Source organism: Danio aesculapii, chromosome 10, assembly GCF_903798145.1.
Source record: "Danio aesculapii chromosome 10, fDanAes4.1, whole genome shotgun sequence".
NCBI classification, from domain to species: Eukaryota; Metazoa; Chordata; class Actinopteri; order Cypriniformes; family Danionidae; genus Danio; species Danio aesculapii.
In genome coordinates this window covers 28,283,383-28,306,007 of record NC_079444.1, presented here as the reverse complement: position 1 = coordinate 28,306,007, position 22,625 = coordinate 28,283,383, and the positions used below count along the sequence as shown (strand labels likewise).

The following is a 22,625-nucleotide window of genomic DNA, read 5'->3' as shown; positions in this document are numbered from 1 at the left end:
AAGGATGCACTACATTGATCTTAAACTGCAGTAAAAGACTTATATAGTATAAAACAAAAATCAATGCTGCGTCCCAATTTCTGCTATGCCCTAAAAGTATGTTCTTTTTTTTTTGTGAAGGAAAAATATACTTTTGAGTGTGTAACTTTAAGACACACTACATCCTCGTTAACAGATCGTTGTGTTGCTTAGTTATGAGCCCTGTCAATCATCCACATGTCTGTCATATTTAATTTCCTACCTTATTGGAAAAGCAGCAGCAGGTTATTCTTCCATTCACAAGTCTTTCATGCCAAGAAATCTCCTCAGGTCTTTGGATAATTATGCATTCAGACATTGTCCAAACACATCTTTATAGAAGTTCAGTATTGTTGTTGCTGATGAAATATAACACAAAGCATGGTTTAAACATGTTCCAGTTGGCTAGGTATTAAGTCATGCAAACATCTTTACCAAAGCCTCTTTACTTGACGGTCTCGCATGTCCACCATCTTTGTAGTTTATTTACACTTTTCACCCACGTTTGTAGTTCTAATCGAATTCACATCCAACATGCAATGTACTGTGGGCAATATCAGCGGTTAGAGTATGGACGCTTCTACACTTCATTTTTACCGGAAACCTTTGACATGCTCTTTTCAACAAATGATTTGGGACAAACTAATTCTATTTTCAAATACTATTTAGGATGGATAGTATGCGAATTGGGATTCAGCATTTTTGCTTTGAACTTTCGATTCATCAAGGACTACTGAAAATCTGTATTGCCATTTCACAAAAACAATTACAATTTAACAAGTACAATTTAATTACAATTTAATAGTAATTTTAATATTAAAAGAACATATTGAATTAAGGTTTTAGTGCATTTAATTTAACCTTTCAAATAGGTAGTGTAAAGAAATTATTACTTTAATTTAGCAAGATTACATTGAGTGCAAAAATGTATAATATATTTTAAATAAATACTGTTATTTTGAACTTAAAGCAAGGAGTCCTAAAAAAGCATGACTCGTTTTCACAATATTGAATATCAATAATATTAATGATATAAAATGTTTCTTGATGTACAATATTTGTTAGATATTACAGTATTAGTATAGATATTAGTATGATACAACATTAGAGTAACTAATCGATCATGTTAACACCCCATAATTGCTTTAGACCCTTTGTTTATGAAATGGTTCTTAGGAATAAAATGTATGAGTATTGCACTTTGCTGAAATAAAAAAAAATGTGACCATTGTGTTATTCTCCTCAGCTTGAATGCTCAGAGGAGCTGGGTGACCTGGTGAAGTCTGTGGACCCGACTCTTGCTCTCAGCGTCTATCTGAGGGCCAACGTACCCAACAAAGTCATTCAGTGTTTTGCAGAAACTGGCCAGTTCCCCAAGATAGTCCTGTACGCCAAAAAGGTCAGTATATTTTCAAGTTAAATAGTATAGACTTGTGTACCAAAATGAAAGCGTTCTGAACACACATTTAATTTGGTGCTTATAGGTGGGCTACACTCCAGACTGGATCTTCCTGCTGAGGAACGTGATGCGAATCAGTCCAGATCAGGGTCTGCAGTTCGCTCAGATGCTCGTTCAGGATGAGGAACCGCTGGCTGACATTACGCAGGTCAGAGATGGAGCAGGAAGAGAAGAGATTAAAGTGCAGTGGGAGGTTGAGAAGAAAGAAACAAGAGGAGAAGAGTTTGACATGATTTAGAGAGAAATCACGTTTGATGTGATTTAATTTAATGAGAGTTTTATTTAATGAACTCAAGCTTTTTTGTTCTTCCAGATCGTTGATGTGTTTATGGAGTATAACCTGGTCCAGCAGTGCACTTCCTTCCTTTTGGATGCTTTGAAGAACAACCGGCCATCAGAAGGACCACTGCAGACCCGTCTGCTGGAGATGAACCTGATGCACGCACCACAGGTACATAATGCAGAAAAACACTGAAACACATCTGCATATACTTGTTGTCAATTATTGTGCAGATATAAAAGAAACCTGTCATTCAAACATGATTTAAAATGGCACTCTTTTGAAAAGCGGAAAAAACATTTAATTTCAGTTCCAAGTGTAATGCATTTGAGGTGGTAAGCTGTGTAAATGTAAAAAAGAAGCACAGCATATTCATTCAATTCAATTTATTGAATATATAGTTTATTTATATAGCGCTTATCACAATGTAGATTGTGTCAAAGCAGCTTAACATAGTTCTAGTAAGATCCAGATTTCAGAGTTGAAGTTTAAATTTCACAGCTAAAGGTTCAAACACTGAAGAGCATATGCACCGTAGCGCAGCTCCACATGTCCCAAACCAAGCAAGCCAGTGGTGACGATGAGGAAAAAAAACTTTACCAATTGACGAAGTGAAGGGAAAAAAATTCATGAAATATGATGATACAGGGTTTCTGCAGGCTCTTTAGGCCTAAAAAATTCTTAAATTTACTGAAATGTTGTGTTGTAGGTCTTAAATCTATTTTAAACGAGCCTTTTCCTTTCTTCATGTATCTGTTCATGTACCAAATCTGGCCACACAATCACCAACAATCCATCTGAATAAAACTTTGAACTTTTTATTTAAAAAGGTAGTTTTAAACTGTATCATAATGGTTTAATTATTTTTCATACAATAACACTTGTTTAAAAGTGCTCCATGTATTTACAGCTGAGGACATCGACCTGGACAGATTGTTGTGCATAGATTGTTTATTATAGTCTTTAACTTTTAAAACATTTGTTATTTTTTTTATTTGAATTCATTAAGCATGCTTTTGACAGATATGTTTGCCTGCCTTGTTTGTACATGACAAAACCATTTTTCAAAAAAAGTTCCTATTGACCTTATTCGTCACATACCATTGTAATCTTTTTGGCTCAAGGCTTCTGGTCTCATTCACTTCCATTGATTTTAGATGTTAAAAACAACTGGTTATACTGCTTAATGATGCAAACTGATATTTTCTTATAATATTATTCTACTTTTTATGTATAGTCATGAACACACTTGTTTGTAAAGCAAGTAATTTGTCCATTTACTGCCATTTATTATTCCTAGTCATTTCTCCCATAGGCAACTAAATCAGTAGTACTAAAACAATCGCAAAATACGAACGCACTTCCACGTTGCTGAATACAGTCATTAACCCTGTGCGTTTTCCATGCCACTGCCTGAAGCTCAGGTTTTTTTTATAGTTGACATTCTCAACATGTCCAGTTGTAATGTTAGCTAAGATTGAAATATTATGGTAAGCATTATGTCCGAAATAAAAACAACAGCCCAGTCCTCATCATTGCATTAGTCTATTTTCAAGCACAATGGTCTCTTACAGGTTGCAGATGCCATCCTAGGAAACCAGATGTTCACCAACTACGATCGTGCTCACATCGCCCAGCTGTGTGAGAAAGCGGGACTTCTTCAGAGAGCTTTAGAGCACTACACCGACCTGTATGACATCAAACGAGCTGTCGTGCACACACACCTGCTAAACCCAGAGGTACACGACAAGTCTTTACATTCATGCCCAATTAAAGTGCGACCACCTGCCTTTTCATTTAGTCTCTGTTGGTATTGATCTCTGCTAATGTCTGCAGTGGCTGGTGAACTACTTTGGCTCTCTGTCAGTGGAGGATTCTCTGGAGTGTCTGAGGGCCATGCTGTCTGCTAACATCAGGCAGAATCTCCAGATCTGCGTCCAGGTGGCGTCCAAGTATCACGAGCAGCTGAGCACACAGTCCCTCACCGAGCTCTTTGAGTCGTTCAAGAGTTTTGAGGGTAAGAAGTAGATCCTGCATGATTCATTCATTCTGTCTGTGTTATTGTCTGCAAAGCTCTACTTTTCGACAAGCGTTTCCACAATCGAGGAAATTAAACTAAAAGGAAGCATTTAGTTTAGAAGTTAGTAATTTTGTAGGTTTTTCAAATAAGATTTTTTTATGCAGTTTAATATTTTGTTGTTTTAAAGTTAAAATGAAAGTAAAAAAAATTCAAAAATGTATAAAATAATTAGAAATAGGTTTGTTTATTTAAGACCAAAAACATTACCTAATTGACCCTTGCTAAGCCACACCCGAAAACCGCCACGCACCAATCGTGGCTTAGCAACTGTTGCCATTCGCAGGAGGTCTGTGAAGCTTTCGAGTGAGGGAAACAAGCCAAAGCGTTGTGCATATGGAGTGTGCAAATCTGATACCCGGTAACCTAAAAGTTTGGATGTTTTTTTTTTTGTTTTTTTTGTTTTTTTCAAAACATAAAACCCAAGGGGAGAAATGCCAGCGTGGATCAAGCTGTGTAAGGGGCACTAAAAGAGCAGGGTTAAGTTGGTTTTGTTTTCGATATTCCTTACACATTCAGTGATAGACAGCAATAACTCACATACCTCGTACCCTAAAAAGATATAAACTATTTCCCCTACAAAAATACAAAGTAGGTTATGTTTGCCAGGTGTCTTTTTTTTTTTTTTTTCTGCTAGATATTACGAACACTGCTTCGTTTAAGCAGGGATGTCCAAACTCAGTCCTGGAGGGGCGGTCTCCTGCTGAGTTTAGCTCCAACTTTCTTCAACACACTTGCCAGGAAGTTTCAAGTATATCTAGTAAGAGCTTGATTAGCTGGTTCAGGTGTGTTTGATTAGGGTTGGAGCCAAACACTCCAGATCACCGGCCCTCCAGGATCAAGTATGGACACCCCTGGTTTAAGCCCTCGTAATAGCTGTAAGAGCGAGCACAGTCCAATCATATTTCAATCTGTTTCAAGCTACGAATAGTTGAAATGACATATCAACTGAACAAAACCGAGATGTGATCACAAACTGAGCACTTGCGATCACTTGCAGCTGTTTTTCAGTAATTTATAACCCCCATTTCCATGTCAGAGCCACAGTTCACCAATGTTTTCATCCGTCTTTTAGAGATTTAGTCATTGGTGACATTGTTTTACCGGGTTTGTGTCTGCTTTTATATGTGGTGTTGGATTAATATTTGCTGGTAGGGAAAATCTATTTGTTCACTTCTGCTGTTTATACTTTGATTTGCATTTCAGTTTATTTATTTGTTCCACTTAACTGCAAACTAGAATAGAAACTTCATAAAACGCACACAAACACACTGACAGTTATAGGTACTGTACATTGTTATGGGTCAATGCTAATATTTGGCACGAATCCATCAATTTCCCCTTTCTCGCTGTTCTTTCTATGAATGAATTATGTAGAAGCACTGTCCATGCGTGTTTCCTCGTCGGTTAGTAACGCTATATTTCACTGCACAACAACAGTCTCTATCAGGCTTTAAAAAAAAAAAAAAGAGAAATCCCGGTTTAATTAGTTATTATTAGATTATTTGTAAATGTCACTTATCCTGCTGTGCATGAACTTAGCTGTTGAACGGTCAGCGTATGAGGCGACTTGGCTAACCTAGCTTTAATTTTGATTAAGTTATTTTCTAATCGGTTGCGTGTTAAGTCGTGAATATACCCCTGTAGTGCATATTACAGTCCTTTTTTTTTTGTCTGGCTTTCTCGAATATCTCACCTGTTCACCAAAAATGACTAATTATATCCCTGGAATGTCTGACACCGGCACATACATATTGAAATAGATATGCCAGGCACGAAAGCTTGACTGGCGTAACAACAGTAACTAAGGAGGGCGGGGCTTAGCGAAGGGTCAATTGGAGTTTATAGCTTATCGTTTATTGCTTTATAGTTCATGCTTTTTTACATTGAACTATTTATCAGAATTTTACAGCTAATTTCCAGACTAGAAAGTAAAAAAGCGTATACTTAAGGTAGGACTGCACAATATATTATTTCAGCATTGATATCGTGATCATTCGCAAAAGTCACATCGCAGGATATGCAATGTTGAGTGAGTGTAAATATTATTATATCATAAGTTATCATTTTCATGTATTTTTGAGGCCTGTGACTGTATAATGATTTTAAAAGCATTCAGGGATAATACATTTTACCGTTTGTAGCTTTAATGATGATTAATTTTATTGGATTTAATTTTATTATTTCAATATTAAATAGGAATGCTCCGATCAGGATTATTGCAGATGATACAGAGTACTGATTCCTTATTATGGTGATCGGCCGATGCAGAGTACCGATTTTAATGCTTCAAGCTTTATAATGCATTAAGAACATTTTCCCTCCAAGTATGGACTTTAAGTGTTCCTAAGAGATTAAATTAGGGATGCCGCATATAATACCTTAAACACGTCTCTCATAACAATAGGTATGAACATGTCATGGCCAGCTTTATATTTAACCTAAGAAATGTAATGCTTAAAACATCACTGTTCCTCTCGTGATCTGTTCTCTTGTTCATTCACTCACGTTGCCATGATTTCCGGGTATTTTAACAAATTTTTTGGGATCATGGAGCTGGAGTGAATATGTGGGAGACTCGTGGAGCTTCCAGGAGAGGGCATAAGGTTTGATGAGACACTAGATGGGGACAATCGCTTCACTTGTCACAGCAGCTCAATAATATAATATACGGGAGCACACATGCATCTTCCTCTTCTTATAAACTCATAAACAAACACCTGCAATAGGTTCATAAGATCAGCCTGATTGGCGGGTACCGATCAAGTAATTACATGTAATTATCGATCGGAGCATCCCTAATATTAAATTAAATATAAAAAAAATAATATTTCAGTTACTGCACCTGAATACTGTCAGACTCAGAAAGCGCTAAATCTTTTTTAATTGTGTCTTTTTTTATTTTATTTTGTTCGGTTCATTATATTTTATTCAGATGCACTTCTCTATAGAATCATCCCAACCTATCTAAAATAATACATTTTTTTCCAAGCCATCTGGTGAAATTCTTATCGCGATGTATACTGCAGAATAAAAAAATAGCAATGTTAGATTTTTCCAATATCGTGTAGCCCTACTTTAAGGACTACATTGTTTGGCTATCACATATAATGTGCTTTTCAATATTTCACCATATGATTTTTGACCCTTTAAATAACATAAAATAAAATAAAAAGAAAGTAGTACAATTCCTTTGTGTACAATATCCATAAATTTCTAACGAATGACATCTCAAAATAAATCCTTATGTGATAATCACAAACAACTGTAAGGTTCACAAAGTTCATTCAAAACCAATAAAACATTGAATCAACCATACATTTTTCCTCAAAATATAAATCCCACCAAGAGTTTACATTGACCATGTAGTTTCATCTGATACATCTGGCAGGCCTAACACTTCTCTTGGCAGACGCTGCCAGAAAACGACTCTTGGGTCTATTTAAACTTGTACATAAACACTCGTGGTCACTCTGCTGGTCGCCTTTCATAGTGCAGACACAATTTGACTGGTATCTTGGCTGTATAATGGCTCTGTTCGGAGTGTGGAGCAGCATGTAGCCTTCCGTTCTGGGCAAACTAGGACAAAAGGTTTTGGCAATCAGAGGAGGCAGCAGCACCAGGCCTGCGGCCACCCACAATCCCTCAGGCTTTTCACATGACGGCAAAAGTAAGAGTGCTTTAGACAACAAGCTTGATTTTAATGAAATGCAATGCTCATGCAAATGTAGCGGTCTGATCTGTAATTTAAAGGGTTTGTGCACCCTGTCATCATTTACTCGCCCATTTACTCATGTTGTTCCAAACTGGTTTGGGTTTCCTCTATGAAATACAAAATATTTGAAAACAAGACAGTGCTGGAAAAAATTAACATGGATATCAGTGTACTTCCCCTGTTGATTTGATTACTTTAAGAGTTGTAATCTTTCATTCTATTAAGAGTTGTCTAAAGTGTTATATTTAAATATGCGGATACAGCATAATTTTATTGAATATGCACTAGGGCTGCACAATATTGGAAACAATTGACATTGTGATATTTTGATTTTGCCACGTACGATGCGATCCTGGATTAACATCTATGTTGATCCTGGTACATCATTTTTGTTCGAAAATGTAATCCATACCTATTGCCTACCTATTGGATAACATACCTATTGGATAACATACCTATTGGATAACAATCATGTAAAAGTGCATAAACCTAACCGTAAGCCTAAACTTAACATAAACGGCAAACATATCCCTTAATTTCTGATTGGCTGATTGGAATGTTGTTCCAGGATCAACATAGATGATAACCCAGTGAAATCATGTTGGTGGATATTTTTTTTCTGCAGTTTGTAATGTATTATTATAATGTAAGATTATAGGGATTATTCTGTATTATTATTATTATTGGGAAGGTAGAAGTGAAATGTTTTACATAACAGTATTTTCAGGTACTGGAATTTAACCAAATCTTAAATGATACTCACTGTATAGACTTCATTGTATAAATAATTCAATAAATGCATCTTTATTAGAGTTACATTCAGTACACTTACAGGTCTTAAAAACGCATGCAATGGTAAACTTTCACTCCATTATGTTTAAACTCTTCAGTTACTACAAAAATCTTATGTACTGAACTGTGGCACCTGCGACGACCCAAGTTTGATTCCCACCTCTCGGTCCTATGCGGATCCTTCCCCTCTCTCTGCTCCTCATGCTTTCCTGTCAATACTCTCTACTTTCCTATACAATAAAGGTGAAAACCCCAAATGAATTATTAGAAAAAAATAAATAAAATAAAACTAAAGTTTGGTGTATGTGTCTTTAAAAAAAATACCTCCCAATTGAAATCTACAGACACAAATTAATAGGTGTGTGATAGCACAGAATTTCAGAACTGCATGAACAGTTTTAACCCACAATGTCTCACGTTATAATGTAATAAAATAATAATCACAAATAATAATGTTTACAAATTAAGCTTTTTCGACAGCATTTGTGGCATTATTCTATGTATTGAGTTTTTTTTTTTAATCTGTATTGGTGAGAATGTTTAATTTCTTCAAACTTTTGTGCTTTACATTGTTCTTTTGGGATGGGCAGGACGGGATAGTTCACCCAAAAAAGAAAATTACCCCTCATTTATTCTCTCTCATGTGGTTTTAAACCTTTTATAAGTTTATTCTGTTGAACACAAAAGAAGATATTATGAAGAATGCTTTTTGTTGGTGGCAGTGACTTCCATGGTTCATTGCTATGGAAAATAACATCTTTTTTTTAACAAAGAAGTTTTTAACAAGTAAAGGGGGAGTTAAATGAAGGCTAAATGTTATTTTTGGGCAAACTATTCCTTTTAAATGACAAAACGTCACCATAAAAGTATCACAGAAGAAGTCTATAAAGCTCAAACTGCAACCAGACATCTGTCCAGTAAAAGTCAAGTGTCATTTCTCGTTCTCTTCTGTTTGCAGGCCTCTTCTACTTCCTCGGCTCAATCGTGAACTTCAGCCAGGACCCAGAGGTGCATTTCAAATACATCCAGGCTGCATGCAAGACGGGCCAAATCAAAGAGGTGGAGCGCATCTGTCGGGAAAGCAACTGCTACAACCCTGAACGTGTCAAGAACTTTCTCAAGGTACTGCCAAGACTCTGTCAGTGAAACCCGACTAGAAATGATCCATAGCCAACCACAAAAAGCACATTATATTCTCTAGTTTCTCATCTGTTAAAACTCTTTCCATCTTTTCCCCTTCATTACATTTCCTGTTTTGTTCACTTCTACCGATCTGTCTTTTGTCATTTACGTGCAAGCCCATTTCCTTTTCAGATGAAAGTGTTTTTATTTTTCGGGAAAACAGTGTTTTTTTGGTTTGTTTTTTGTTTATTAGTCCCAAAAAGGTTCTGGGTTTGGTGCAAGTTCCATTAGGAATATTTGTGGTATTGTCAATTATCAGATTAAAATCAAACATGTAGCAAGTCACAACAAACTGTGTGTCTTATAATGCAAAAAGTCTGTATATAAACAAGCCACAAGTAAAATTGTTTACATATGAAGCTTTTTCAACAGCATTTGTGCCATAATGTTGATGGGAAGACTTGCACCTTTTGTTGTTTTTATCCGTTTTATTTTACAATTCATTTTAAATTAAAATTAAATCCATTTAATTTTTTGTATTTATTTTTTTTAATCAGTATTGATGAGAATGTTTCATTTCTACAAATTTCACACCCAGTTTATTTTAACTTGAAATATATTGAAGTAGACATTTTATCAGAAAACCAATTTCCCTCAGATACAAATATGCGAAGTCTTATCCTTTGACTTAAGTGGATTTGAGTTCATTGTTTTATCGTCAATATCATGACATAAAATTGCAGATTTTCAAAATCACACTAGATTCTCTTTTTAACTAATAACCCAATATAAATCAGGCAGCCTGTAGTTTTCTAGTTTTTTTTTTTTTTTTTTTTTTTTTTCTAGTTTATAGGATCTCACTCTCACTCTTTTATCCTGATGGTGGTTGTTATTATCTCATTCTGTGCTTTACGTTGTACTTTTGGGATGGTCAGGACTTGAATCAGGTAAATTCACCCTAAGCACTATAAGCCTCCCTTTTAATTTATTCCCCTTTTCTCTCTCTTTTTTTTCGTCACCCCTTCTTTTCTCCCAGTGCTCAATATAGAAGGATTAATACTGGGATTGGTGTGTGCCATGCACATACAGGGAGGAACAGTCCTCTCTCGGCCTGGGGGATGAACACAGCGAGTGTCCAGGCTCAGATCGATCATGTGGTTTTTGTGGTTGTGTCTCGACGCGTGTTTGGCTGTGGTTGATTTGTGGTGAAGCATATTTGTACTATGCCAGCTGTAATGGTGGATCCAGAGAGCCTACTTTTGTAGAATGAGTTTGAGACTTGTTTAAATGTGCGTTCCATTCGATAATTAGTGGACTTTGAAGTGGACTTCACATAGCATTGTGCTGTCTAAAATGAGATTCCTTTATTCGTAGGACGCTTCATAGGGTATAAGAAAAGAAGGGAGCATCAAAACATAATTTCACGGGAAGATGGAAATTTACTCGGCAGTCATTGAGTAAAATAACACCGCTGAGGCTCCCGTGTTGTTGGTATTTAATTACTACCAGATGAGTGTTAGTTACATGTTTGCAAATGTGAAGTGCATGCAACAGGCGATTTAAATGAAAATGCATGATTAGGGTTAAATAAGATAATGCATTTTTATGCAACCACAATGTTTATTTTAATATTAAACACCACAGCAGACATTTAAAAAATTAATTTCGGGGAAATTTAATATACGAGTTTTGCATTAACTAATTTTTATTCAACTAGTGCTTTTCATATTTATATTCATTATTAATTACTTTTTAGGTTTTCATATATCTAGATTTTGCTAATTAAGCTATAAATTGCATCATTTTTTATTTAAATGATCTTTTTCCGATATTCACATTTCTAGTATACTATTTAGTACGTTTTTATAGTTTTTATTGCTTTACGATTTACTTTTATTATTACATTTTTACAATATTGGAACTATTAATTACTACTTTGGGTTTAGAAAGCTAGTTTTTGTTATTGTTTTTTTTATCATTTCTTATTGTTGTTAATTTCTAATTATTTTAACTAATAACTTGTTTTATTGCTTTAATATTTACTCTTAAAATAATAAAGTTTATATAATGATTTTTACCTCCTAACTTGCGTGGCTGGAGTTTTATTTGGATGTGATGACATTGCAGGGTTTTCTGAAAGCGAATGAGAAGTATAGAGAACACTATGTAGGGAGTTGGGAGATGTCGAATGGAACGCACCTTAAGTGTAACACCGTCCTGTTTAAGACTTCACTGCCTCTGTAAGTGTTTGTAGACAAACTTCATGTTTTGAAGGTTGTGGAGGTCGATCTGTGGAGTGTGTTGGACAATCCCAGTTCATTAATCCTGTATGTGTTGTAAACTGCGTTGTGTGGCACATAGTTCCATGTTGTAGCCAGTAGGGGGAGCAGTGATGCCATCTCAAAGTCTGAGATGATTCAAGCTGTGTGTTCAGTTTTTTTTTTTTTTAACCACTAACCACACAATTCTTTAAAAAAAAAGTTTTGTGGACTACTGAAATACCCTCTAATCTTGTTTAGTACATTGTACATCTGTCATAGTTGAATGTCTTTTATATATGTTATATTTGTTGTATCATGTTTTTAAATGATTTGGTTAGTTTTTATATTCTTAATCTTTTATTTAGGTCTTTAATTAAATGGTTAGCAGGTTTTTATAGAACTGTTTTTGTTTTAGCTAGTTTGACTAACTTTTTATTAACCTAAATTTTTATTGTTTTAATATTACATACAGTACATAAATCGAATTGTTAATTGCATGTTAGGTTTTTATTCGACTTGATTTTGTTTTAATTAATGTTACAATTATAAATTTCTAGTTAATTATATGGTTGGATTTTATGGAACTAGTTTTTTTATACTTTAATATTTATACTTTAAATGATAAATGACTAGGTAGGTTTTTATTGACTTATGTACCCATTTAAATTTCTTTTCTTTTTTTTTGGCTGCTTTGACATTTTTAATTTTAGCAGGTTATTTTTTGTAGAACTTATCATAAGGGATTTTACATTTACAATTATTGTCAAATCTGTTTCATAAACTTAAACTTAGTCATCCGTTTACAAAAGTAAAAAGTAATGAATCAGTTTTTTGCATTAAAATTCATTGTTGATAATAGAGACTCTTGATCACTTTAAATCTGATTTGACAATTTTCTAAACAAGTGGCTTCTGTGTGTCTCACATGATCTTCTTGTCTCCTCGTAATTTGACCAACAGGAAGCTAAACTCACTGACCAGCTGCCTCTCATCATTGTGTGCGATCGCTTCGACTTCGTCCATGACCTTGTGCTCTACCTGTACAGAAACAACCTGCAGAAGTACATTGAAATCTACGTCCAGAAGGTGAGCAACCTTCAGTTACTGCTCAACACAGCCTCGTTAATCAACTACTGAACAAACCAATGACAATTTGCTCTTGTAGGTAAACCCAAGCCGTCTGCCTGTGGTGATTGGAGGTTTGCTGGATGTGGACTGCTCTGAGGATGTCATCAAGAATCTGATCCTGGTTGTACGGGGACAGTTTTCCACCGATGAGCTGGTGGCAGAAGTGGAGAAAAGAAACAGGTAAAATTTTTGCATCTAAACACCAATATCAAACCAAAGATTAACAAAGCAAAGCACTCAAGAGGATCTTGGATTCAGAAGTACTCCACGATGGTTCTGTTTATATTTGGTGATGTTTGTGTACCTCATAAGAGTTTCCAGATGAAGTTTTGATTGCACAAGTAAACAAACAGCAGTAGCTGGATTGTTTAACAACCACGCTTGCAATCGCAATATAGTGTGTAGCCATTTTTCCAAGTCTTTTTTTTTTTTGTGGGAGGAAAACACAGTGGATGACTGGAGAGCAAAAAATCTTTTATAACAATTTAGATGGGTTGAGTTTTAAACTCCCCCTAAGATCAGAATACATGTTTGTCTTTTAAAGGGATAGTTCATCCAAAAATGAAAATTACCTATGAGTTTAATTCTTCTGTTGTAACACTAAAGAAGCTATTTTGTCGAATGCTGGGACCCATCGACTTCCATAGTGAGAAAGAAATAATATGGAGGTCAATGGGTACTAGCTACCAGCATTTTTCAAAATATCTTCTTTTGTGTTTAACTGAAACAAGAAAAAAAACTATTGTTTTAACCCAATGTTTACCACCCTGTTTACATGTTTCAGTTGAAATTAAGTTGCACATTGAACTAAGCTGCGCATTGAAAGGCGCTTTAGATGACCTTTACACGTTTTTTCTTTTTGTAGACTGAAGCTTTTGTTGCCCTGGCTGGAGTCTCGTATCCATGAGGGCTGTGAGGAGCCAGCTACCCACAATGCCCTGGCCAAGATCTACATTGACAGCAACAACAACCCAGAACGCTTTCTGCGGGAGAACCCATACTACGACAGCCGCGTGGTGGGGAAATACTGCGAAAAACGAGACCCTCACCTGGCCTGTGTGGCTTATGAGAGGGGAACATGCGACCAGGAGCTGATCAACGTCAGTAACGCTACAGCATGCATGAGCTTAAATTCAGCCAGACAGCATGAGAATTGATCATAGTTTCGATTTTTCTCTACAGGTTTGCAATGAGAACTCGCTGTTCAAGAGTTTGTCCCGTTATCTGGTGCGCCGCAGGGACCCTGAGCTCTGGGCCAGTGTGCTTCTGGAGACCAACCCCTTCAGGAGACCCCTTATTGACCAGGTACATTAAGATGTTACATTTATCTCTTATGATACATTAACATGGCTTATACAGAAACGAGATGCATAATCATTATAGCTATTCATTATTGGTGAAATGGGCTATTTGCTGAATTTAATGTGTTGTGGTCATAATGACCAATAAACTCCTCCATCTGCAATTGGCTGAGTTTGTTGCAATACATTTTGTTATTTTAACAAGATATCTAAGACAGCATGAATAATAATTGTATTTTGGAACAAATTATCAGGGTTTCTGCAGGGTCTTACAATGTATTTCAAAAACAAAGTTTTAGGCCTTAAGTCTTTAATTCACTGAAATATTGTCTGGGAGGTCTTAAATCCTGTTAAACAAGTCTTAATTTTAATTTGTTCATGTCTCTAATCACCAGCAATTCATCTCAAATTGTGCTTGCTTTGATACATTATGGAATGTGCTGTTGAAGTAGTTCTTTGTGTTTTAGGTGGTGCAGACAGCCCTGTCAGAGACTCAGGACCCAGAGGAGGTGTCAGTCACCGTGAAGGCCTTCATGACTGCTGACCTGCCCAATGAACTGATTGAGCTGCTGGAAAAGATTGTCCTGGACAACTCTGTCTTCAGTGAACACAGGTGCATAAGCCCAAAAAAATCCAGAATATCAGCAATTGGAACAGAACATTATTGTGTGGACAATTTTAGTTAGAGCATTGCCCGAACTTTAATTGCAATTTGCCATATTTTACTCTGACAACAGGTCATTATGAAAAATGTAAAACAAGCTGAAATTAAAGTAGCATTTTAGTATCAGTAACATTTAGTATAAACATCAACCTCTTTCCTAACAGCTGTTTTCTCACCACTGTAATTTAGTTCTGTTTATTTTGTTATTGTGAAGACAGAGCTCAACACATAATTGCATATTCATTTAAATAATGACACAGTCTGCAATTTACCACTAGATGATGAATGAAAAAGTCTTTGCCATAACAATATCAGGACCTTTATACATGACGGCATTCATTTTTCTGTCATTTTTACTGTCATTATCATATGACCTACCAACATCAGAAAGAGCTTTATTAAAAACATCAGAAAGAGTTTTCATGACAGAAGTTTACACAGAGAAACAGAATGACAGTGAGGGGACAAAAACAGAGATAATAAAGGAATTAAAAATAAAAATGTTTGTTTATAATTATTATTATATACACAATATTGCATGTATAGCTATTATATGTGCAAATTGAAATGTAAATTAAGTTTGTTTGGATATAAATCACATGCACAATTCAGAACCACACCAGAAAAAGGTCATCCAAGTAGTTACTACAAATGTTTTTGAATATTTTGAATTTGTAAATGCTTATTTTTTAACTTATTTTATTTTTTTGCAGAGTATACAATATGGTAGTTAGTGTGTGATTGTTAAATACATTCTCATGGTTATTTTCTATCAAATTGCACTGAAATGGCTGAATTACATGCAACTTTGTTCCGCTGCAACTTTTTGTTTCAGCCATCTCTCACTCTGCAGCAGTCTAAATTTGTGTGAATGTTTTTTGACATTATATTAATCACTTTGTAATATATGTTGCGTCTAATTTCTGAATTGAAAACAAGAAATGCAATTTACATTCTGAGAAAAAAAAAACAATGAATAGTGTTTAACTGACTTTCAATTCTCATCTCATACTCAGAAACCTGCAGAACCTGCTCATCCTAACAGCCATCAAAGCGGACCGCACTCGTGTCATGGAGTACATCAACCGCCTGGACAACTATGACGCCCCAGACATCGCCAACATTGCCATCAGCAGCGAGCTCTTCGAGGAGGCCTTCGCCATTTTCAAGAAATTCGATGTCAACACCTCTGCAGTGCAGGTTTGCTCTTCAGCCACAATATTTATACTAGATATCAGCTTATTATTGAAAACGGTATTTTAGTGGTATGTAATATTACAGTATTTAATAATATCTCAAATTGGCTAATATTTAAATTATATTTCAGCTTTTTTGATACTTTAATATAATCTTATTTTATTATTATGGTTCCCTCAATAAAATCCCTATAGGATTTTCCCATAGGCTTTTCGAAAAGTGCAAATAATAAGCTCTGTGTTCAAACGCTGTTCATTACACTCACACGTTTTGTCCAGCCGGATAATCCTCACACAAAAGTACAACTTTTATTACTTTTGGATCTTAAATGCAAACGCAAGAACTGAAAAGCTAACATTAGGCTATAAACGGACTACAGTGCCTTTTGGGCGCTCAGCTGTGACGTACCACCCTGCCAGAGACAACTATTCGAGCTTATTTTTAAAAATATGGTCCATGACAAAGATTTAATCTCTCGGTTTATTATATTATAATCTACGCTGTATATTATAAACAAATAAATATGCAAAAACACAGACCTATGTGCCTTTTGGAAAGTTTAAAGTTTTTTACGTAGGAAATACATTTAGTTTTGCTTTATGGTTGTTGTAAACTGTATGTATAAATGTGCCTACATAGTATTACCATAAGACATTTAAATAAGTGTAACACTCGCATGCACAGCGCACTTACCTTCGTAACAGATGATAGAAATGAGGCGTGAGGGACAAATCTATATATCTGCAAGTTCCATCATGGATAGAAAACATTATTCAATATTCAAACAATTGTTTTGTCATAAAGTAGAATGAAAAGCAGCCCATACAGTCACATATGCTATAAAGTTTGAGGATTGTAAATATTGCAGTTTTGGCAGAGTTAAATGTGTTCAGATGAAGAAAAAAAAACATGAAAAATCAATCACATTAAAATGACTGTTAATATGCATGTTTTTTATACACATCTATTCACACGTTTGCATTACTGAGAGCAGGAAAGAGACAGGCTGCATTTATAAGCAGTATCCCCATAATAACGTTTAATTAAAATAAAAGATCAACAAATTGACAGTCTTTACAATGTAAGGCATTATCTACACACAATATAAATTCCTAATTAGAAAAATACTACAAACTATAACAAACTATTTATGAAAATACTTAAATAACAGACAAATCCAAATGCCCAATGCGGGCTGCGTTCCAGACCAGTTCAGCTCGATGACGTATAATGTCTCCGACACCTCCTGTAGTCCCATATAGCAAACTTTATAGCAACTGTCTTTTTAAAGAAGCGTAACCGATTTGAGTGTGATGTAACTGATGTGTTATGTCGTAGAATAATACTTGAAAGTATCTTGAGTTTTTGTTGGCCACGAACCTTTTGTAAGCAATTTAACTATAATCTCATTCAAAAAACCCATTGACTTTGGGACGAGGGAACAAGACCTGCTAAAATGCGAACTCACTTCCGGGTTTTTGCACACAAATTGACGTCATAGTTCCTCCATTCTATTGTAAATATTTATTTATTTTATTTTATTTATTTATTTAATTTTTCTTTTTTTTTTTTAGTATATCGAGCAGCAATTAAAGAAAGAGCTGATGTATCTTGTTGTCCTCAGGTTCTGATCGAGCACATTGGTAATCTGGACCGGGCGTATGAGTTTGCGGAGCGCTGTAATGAACCTGCGGTGTGGAGTCAACTGGCCAAGGCTCAGCTTCAGAAGGGTCTCGTCAAAGAGTCCATCGACTCCTACATCAAAGCTGATGATCCTTCAGCTTATATGGAAGTGGTCCAAGCTGCTGACCAGAGTGGTGAGGCCTTTATCTAGTTATCATTTTACATTTAGACTTCTTTTCTCTCTCTCTGATTCTGTATTTATGATGATATCACTTTGCTCAGGGAACTGGGAGGACCTGGTGAAGTTTCTGCAGATGGCCAGAAAGAAGGCCAGAGAGTCTTATGTGGAGACTGAGCTGATCTTTGCTCTGGCCAAAACCAACCGTCTTGCTGAACTAGAGGAGTTTATAAATGGACCAAATAATGCACACATCCAACAGGTAACGCAAAAATGCATTTATAGATTATTCTGTCGTTTTTAAGTGCTTTTTGTTTTTTGATTGATCTGTATTTGTGCATTTCTAATTTGTTTATAATCTAATAATTGTTTCACTGTTACTTGTTAAACTATTATTTATATTTTTAATTAACATTTATTTTATTTCATTTTTATTATTCATTTATTATATTTATTTATTTAATTTGATCATTTTATTATAATTCTTCTAAAATATTTCTGTTTAGCTTTATTTTTATTTTATTCGGTTTTGATGTGAATTTGTTCATCTCAGTTTGTTGTTTGTTAGTTTTTTCTTCTAATACTTTAATTAGTATTAGTAACTTTTAAAATAAAAACTTTCATTTAATAATTTGTATAATAACTAAGACTTTCATTTAAATATTTCCGTTTTCATTTTTAACATCATTTTTTTCCCTCCATATTTTAATTTAATCTAAAAATATAATATTGATATTATTCCCACTAAATTTTGAATTAATTGATTATCTTATCAAACAGTTTGTAATAGTTAGTTTAGTTAACGATAACACTGGGTAATAATAATAAGACATGTCTTTCATTATTTGTTTATTGAATCCGCTTTTTTTCTCTGGCAGGTTGGAGATCGCTGCTATGATGAGAAGATGTACGACGCGGCCAAACTTCTCTACAATAACGTCTCCAACTTCGGCCGCTTGGCCTCCACCCTGGTCCACTTGGGTGAGTATCAAGCCGCTGTCGACGGAGCCCGCAAGGCCAACAGCACTCGCACATGGAAAGAGGTTTGCTTTGCCTGTGTGGATGGAAAAGAGTTCAGATTGGCACAAATGTGCGGCCTTCACATCGTGGTTCACGCAGATGAATTGGAAGAGCTCATCAACTACTATCAGGCGAGTTTAACTTACTCTGGGGGCAACAAAAGAAAAATAATGCAGCTTAAAAAGTGATAAAAGCTGAATTGATTTGTTTTCTGTAGGACCGTGGCTACTTTGAGGAGCTGATCACCATGCTGGAGGCGGCGCTGGGCTTGGAGCGTGCACATATGGGCATGTTCACAGAGCTCGCCATCCTCTACTCCAAATTCAAGCCACAGAAGATGAGGGAGCACCTGGAGCTCTTCTGGTCCAGAGTCAACATCCCAAAGGTACACCGCAGTGCTGAAGATGAATGATCTTTCAGGATACATTTACATTGAATTTTAGCACAATGTTAGAAAATGTAAACAATCCTCGTCTGTTCTAGTTTTCAGTATGTTTAAAAAGTATCATCCACACCACATGACTGAAAATGCATGTCAGAAGCTAAAAGTAGCTTTAAAATTATAGTACAAAATTGTAATCTGTTTACAATTCTTAAAACAAATTATGACATTTGTTCTAAACAAGTACTATTAATTTGTATTGAGAGAAAGAAGGGTTTTAGTTGTCAGCACAACCTTCAGTTTTTACCAGTATTCGGAAAAGAACAAGTTAAAGATCTGATATGTATATAATTCATAAATTAAACAAATTATAATGGCATTAGTTATAAACAACATTGCCAAATTCAGTTTACGCTAGTAATAGTAGGCAATCACAGACTACAGTTATCTAGAAGATCCAATTAGGTGGCCAAAGTCTTGGTTTTGGTCCATCTGCTCTAAAACAAATTAAATTCTGGAAAGGTATGGATCTGTAACTGGGACAAGCTTGTGAAGTTTTCAAAGGAAAATGACTTTTATTAATGTAGCCTCAGTTGCCGGTTTTGATCATCTCTTGCTTAGTTCTGCTGAACAGCAGGTGTTCATTGATTTTTCCTCCGGCTTTAATTTAATTCAGCATGTTATCTGATATTCATTCTTGGTGTCATCTTTACTGTGCAGATGTTACGAAGTCTGTCTCCTTTGCTTCATGAATTTTATTTTATTTTTTCTTAGGTTTTGAGGGCTGCAGAGCAGGCTCACCTGTGGGCAGAGCTGGTTTTCCTGTACGATAAGTATGAAGAGTTTGATAACGCCATCATCACCATGATGAGCCATCCCACAGACGCCTGGAAAGAGGGACAGTTCAAGGACATCATCACCAAGGTACATTTTCAGTTAAAGACACTTGCCGTAAACTTCTTTCCAGTTCACACACTCTTAGTGTTGTAAAAACTACTCCAATTAAAATAAAACAATGAAAAAGAGTATATGTAAGATGTAAAAGCAACACTGGAAAATAAATTAAATGACTTTACTTCCTGTATTCTTTAGGTGGCCAATGTGGAGCTGTACTACAAAGCCATCCAGTTCTATCTGGAGTTTAGGCCCTTGTTACTGAATGACCTGCTCATAGTTCTTTCTCCAAGACTCGATCACTCGCGAGCCGTCAACTTCTTCAGCAAGGTAAAGAAAAAACATACACCACAAAAACATGCTGAACTTTTAAAAAAAATCAACTTGTCTGTTTTCTCAGGTTAAGCAGCTTCCTTTGGTCAAGCCTTACCTGCGGTCAGTACAAAACCACAACAACAAGTCAGTCAATGAAGCACTTAACAACCTCTTCATCTCCGAGGAGGACTATCAGGTACAAACCGTACTGTAAAGCAGTTTTCTGATAAACAGTACAGTTTCAGTTAAATTTTTTGTTTGTGTTATTTAATAATAAATAAGTAGTGTATTAAGGCTGCTGTCGCTGTAAGACTTTACACACAGTAGTGATATCTATGCGTCGGGTTGATCAGATAATCCGTCCATTCCAAGTCCAAAGTACATTCTGATAAATTGTAGGTGGATAAAATGGATCAGACATTTTGCAAATATTAACTACATTATGAACTAACTAAACATTAGCATTATGACATGACATCAAATATGTATGCGTTTTAAATGCATTTTTCATTAGGCAGAAATGGAGGCGAAACCGATTTGAGAGAAAATAATAAAGGGGAAAAGGCGATTAAAAAGTAGGCCTACAGCGTGGGAGTGTTTTAGCGTGGTCAACAAGTCATTGCATGCTTGGGCTGAACATGGGCTATAGTTTGTGTGTTGCAGTGACAGCAAAAGCAATGTTTTCATTACAGTCTGAAGGGAGTAATTAAGCCTGTTTATTTTATTAAGGAAATGCAAGCTAATCTGGACAACCCAAACATGTTTCATAAATAAACATTCATTTAAAAGCAGCTTAGGAGGGCGTATTATCATAGATAAGCACTGCACACATAATGCTCTAACGTTCATCACTGAATCTGCTGTCAAAAACAAACTATCTGCTAACATGATACTTAAAACACTGAATTTTAATATTTATTGTGCACTAATACACTAGTAATTGCTGCTGTAAATAATCAAGCAGTCATATTTGGCCTGTACTAATCAGTCAGACCAGAAAAAAATATTTAGATTACAAAAGAATGCCAAAATAACAAATCAAGCAGAATAGAGCCTATTAAATTCAGTTTGTCAGAATATTACACCTTTTCCTGCCCACTAAGTCCTTCTCTATATGATTTTAGCAGCTTGCGTGTTTTTTTTTAGCGGTTTATACAGCATAAATAAGCAGGACAATGTGTTCAGTGGTATATTACTGTGCAATTCATGATATCATTTACATTTACATCATGGCTGTGCATACGAGTAACTAATGAAGTTAATGAAAACAATCTATTCATAATCTGAGGCTGTTCACGCAACGTTTTTTATATGAATTGTATCTATTTGTTTACATGAAAACAGCGTTTTTGTTACAAACGCATTAACCTGAAAACAGGTTATAAAGCAGAAGCTTTTATAAATGCCGCTGGTATCATGCCCATCTAGACATCAAAAAACAACAGTCTTTCAAAATAATGAAGGTACGCATTTAGAGAGCTGTAGATTAAACACATGCAATACATTTACAAGCAGCAAAATTAATAAATCTATAAGCAATCAATCTAGTGGGGTTTCTTTTCTATATATAAAGTCCCTATAGAAAATCATCATACTCTGTGAAAATCTATACCTTTATTCACATTACACCCTGCTTTCAAAAGACCTTCAGGATAAAAATGTAGAAGGCGCAGGTTAGGAGAAGGCTACAAGAACATTTCAAAGCCTGGAAATGTTATCTGGAGTGTGATTTGATTTCAGGCTGAATGACAAATAAAGTCATAATTTCAAAAGGGTTACATGATTTTCTGCACTGCATATAGTTGAAGTCAAAATTATTAGCCCTCCTGTGAATTTTATTTATTTATTATTTTTTTTAAATCCCAAATGATGTTTAACAGAGCAAGGAATTTTTCACAGTATTTCCTATAATATTTGTTCTTCTGGAGAAAGTCCTATTTGCTTTATTTCGACTCGAATAAAAGCAGTTTTTAAAAAAATTTGTATAACCGTTTTAAGGTCAATATTATTAGCCCTCTTAAGCAATTTTTTTTTTTTCGATTGTCTACAGAACAAACCACTGTTAAACAATGATTTCCCAATTACCCTAATTACTCAACCTAATTAACCTAGTTAATAAGCTCTGCGTAGGCGGTACTGGGTCCGTGACATCATTTACTTCCACATTCTGTACTGTTTTTGGTTGTGTTTACAAATGTCC

The 22,625-nt window shown here is 35.3% G+C and overlaps 1 protein-coding gene across 1 annotated transcript in view; it reads left to right on the top strand.

The window, feature by feature from the left end:
- cltca (clathrin, heavy chain a (Hc)) overlaps positions 1-22,625 on the top strand; it is a 61,657-nt gene that overhangs the window by 34,742 nt on the left and 4,290 nt on the right. The window contains exons 9-27 of the mRNA XM_056467069.1: positions 1,265-1,417; positions 1,503-1,625; positions 1,791-1,928; positions 3,332-3,496; positions 3,594-3,774; positions 9,300-9,463; positions 12,684-12,809; positions 12,889-13,031; positions 13,717-13,951; positions 14,034-14,156; positions 14,620-14,765; positions 15,833-16,016; positions 17,638-17,830; positions 17,919-18,076; positions 18,693-18,965; positions 19,052-19,219; positions 19,991-20,140; positions 20,309-20,440; positions 20,511-20,621. Coding sequence (XP_056323044.1) covers positions 1,265-1,417; positions 1,503-1,625; positions 1,791-1,928; positions 3,332-3,496; positions 3,594-3,774; positions 9,300-9,463; positions 12,684-12,809; positions 12,889-13,031; positions 13,717-13,951; positions 14,034-14,156; positions 14,620-14,765; positions 15,833-16,016; positions 17,638-17,830; positions 17,919-18,076; positions 18,693-18,965; positions 19,052-19,219; positions 19,991-20,140; positions 20,309-20,440; positions 20,511-20,621 — 3,066 coding nt within the window. The remainder of the gene's footprint in view (positions 1-1,264; positions 1,418-1,502; positions 1,626-1,790; positions 1,929-3,331; positions 3,497-3,593; positions 3,775-9,299; positions 9,464-12,683; positions 12,810-12,888; positions 13,032-13,716; positions 13,952-14,033; positions 14,157-14,619; positions 14,766-15,832; positions 16,017-17,637; positions 17,831-17,918; positions 18,077-18,692; positions 18,966-19,051; positions 19,220-19,990; positions 20,141-20,308; positions 20,441-20,510; positions 20,622-22,625) is intronic.